Source organism: Plasmodium fragile, assembly GCF_000956335.1.
Source record: "Plasmodium fragile strain nilgiri unplaced genomic scaffold supercont1.1, whole genome shotgun sequence".
NCBI lineage: Eukaryota > Apicomplexa > Aconoidasida > Haemosporida > Plasmodiidae > Plasmodium > Plasmodium fragile.
The window spans coordinates 58,676-61,177 of NW_012192581.1; the positions used below are offsets into that span (position 1 = coordinate 58,676).

The 2,502-nt window shown below is 40.5% G+C and overlaps 1 protein-coding gene across 1 annotated transcript; it reads left to right on the forward strand.

The window, feature by feature from the left end:
• Positions 1-342: 342 nt before the first annotated feature.
• AK88_00017 (uncharacterized protein) lies at positions 343-2,432 on the forward strand (the record flags this gene model as incomplete). The annotated part of the gene is made up of 9 exons (XM_012477668.1): positions 343-497; positions 718-820; positions 989-1,062; positions 1,186-1,272; positions 1,488-1,578; positions 1,704-1,769; positions 1,892-1,978; positions 2,098-2,145; positions 2,421-2,432. 9 exons carry the CDS (start codon positions 343-345, stop codon positions 2,430-2,432), a joined length of 723 nt encoding a protein of 240 aa, XP_012333091.1.
• Between the last annotated feature and the right edge of the window lie 70 nt (positions 2,433-2,502).

Genomic DNA, 2,502 nt, shown 5'->3' on the forward strand with positions numbered 1-2,502 from the left:
TTTTTTTTTTTTTTTCGTTCGCTCATTCGTATGTAACACTTAAATGTGCATATTGCAACATGATGAAAAAAAAAAAATAATAAGTCACCCATGCGAACATGTTCCCAACTACGGGGAGCTACCAGTTACTCATAACGAACAACCTTCCTCGTGTGTTACGACGGGGGTGGTGGAAGGGGGAAAAAAAAAGGAAGTTCTCACGCATCTTCTCCCCAAAACATTCCTACGCAACGCTTGCCTTTTAAGTGTACTCCCAGCAAGTGCTTAAAAAAAGGAACAGAAAAGGAGAAAGTAACCATGGGGCCAAGTTACAAAATTGTATCAACCTCACACAGACGCAAAATGGTGGGTAGCTTCCTCCTCTGCAGTTCACTTCTGCTCTTCTGCTTAGCTTGCGTGAATTGCAAGCTGCCCTGCCCCCAACGCGATCTCTTCAAAATTGACGCGGATAATGTTCAAACCGTTTTTGACACAAATGAGTACTGGTTTGTAAAATTGTAAGGCAGACGGCAAAAAGAAGAAGAAACAAAAAAAAAAAAAATGTTCATGTAAAACAACATGGTCTTAGACCTACACTCAAGCTAGAATGTATAAGTGATACTTTCCCTCCATTCCTCTGTTAAACGTAAACTGCGCTTCCCCGTCCCCCTTCACATTTCTTTCCTTGTGTGCACACATGTCTATGTCCCTTTTTCACCCCTTTCCGAACGAATGAAGTTACGCCCCCCAGTGCGTGCACTGCAAGCGAATATGGAGTACCATAATGAATGTAAAAATTGACGTACAAAGTGATGATAAAAGAAGGGTGTATTTTGGAGAGGTAATGGACAGTAATGCATATAGTGAGTGATACATGGCATGGCACATCGTGACTTATTCAGATGGGACTATTGTGGCAAGGGCCCTTGTGTGTGTTTCTCTGCACCCCCCCCTTTCCTCTCAATGGTTAATGCGAAAAAAAAAAAAAAAATGATACCTATCCATGCAGGTTAACTGCGACGACACGAACGGACGGAGCATTTGTGAACAGTACGGCGTTTTAAACATACCCCAGTTGAAACTGTAAGTAAATAACATGGGTATGTCAGTAGCACTTCGTCTCATTCTACCACCTGTTCACACCATTTCCATGTCGCTCCATTTTTGTCTGTGTGTGACCACCCCCATTCCACTTCACCACCTCAGATTTAAGGGAAACGAATTGCTCTCAACATATTCATACAGCACTAACGATGAGCGTCTTATAAAGAAATGGATAAATTATGTTACAACGTAAATGAAGAAGCAAAATTTTGCAAAAAAAAAAAAAAAACATGTATCCTTTTGCCCGTCGGCCACTTTATGCAAGGGGGCCCGTGCAAATATGCTATGTGTTGTTTGTTTTGTCTCTCTTGAAATAGCTTTTTTTTGCTTTTTTTTTTTTTCCCCGTAAAATTACCTTGCCTGTTCATACAATTTTTGATGTATTTTCCCGGCATGGATAATAGGCCAGTCTTTTGGGCTGTCCATTCAGAGGAAGAGTTAAATTCGCGCCAAACGGACGACAATTTTTTTCTGACTTGTGCAGAAAATTTAAGCGTAAAAAAAGAAAAACGAAAAAGACAAAAACAACTGCAGGAATAAAATAATTCGCATGAACAAGCAATAATTTGTATAGGTGTCATTTTTTTTTTTTTTATCTCCTTTATTCCCCCCCCTACTAGGACGACTTAATCAAGGCGGCAAAGATCTACAGCGAGGAATGCTATTTTATTAACATTAAGAATAGGGTTAAATGGAAGGGAGAACGTTTGTTTTCGTGGACAGAAAAGCGTCCAGTGCAATGATTTGAGTCGCTTTAGTCCACGTGTGCACTTAGTATATGTGTGTATTTTTTGCGTTTCCCCTTCAGGAGCTGTGCGACAAGTTAAGCATCAAGGCAAACCACTTGCACGTGCGGGGGGCACAGGAGCATGCGACTTATGACCTGAACAAAATTGTAAGTCCCCATTTGCTTCACCGATAGAGGGGGCACCCACATAATTGAAAGTGCGAATCCACTTTGGTTTCTATTCGCGTCTTTTTTATTTCCCCGTTTTTATGCTAATTAATTTGCAGGACTTTGAAGAGCTCAAGTCTTTTATGAATAAAAATCGGTTCCCCCTAGTGAGCAAAGTTGACCACCACACCTTTTTTAACCTGAGGAGCAGTGGTATAAATGGAGGGACAAATGCGCAAAAAAAAAAAAAAAAAAACAAAGATACATATATATATACATATGTGTATCCACATATGATACACTTTCACATAATAAAGAGAGCGAGTAAACAGACATAACAGACATGCGAACGTGAAGTAGAAAGTGCACCGCTTCGCAACACAGGCTGTCATGTAAGTGTGACCCGCTCACGCACAATCAATCGACTTCCATCCCCTTGAAGGAAATAATTTGATACTACTCCTCTTGGACTTGGAAAAGGGGATTAACGCACACCTGTCCCAATTTACACATTATGCTAAGAA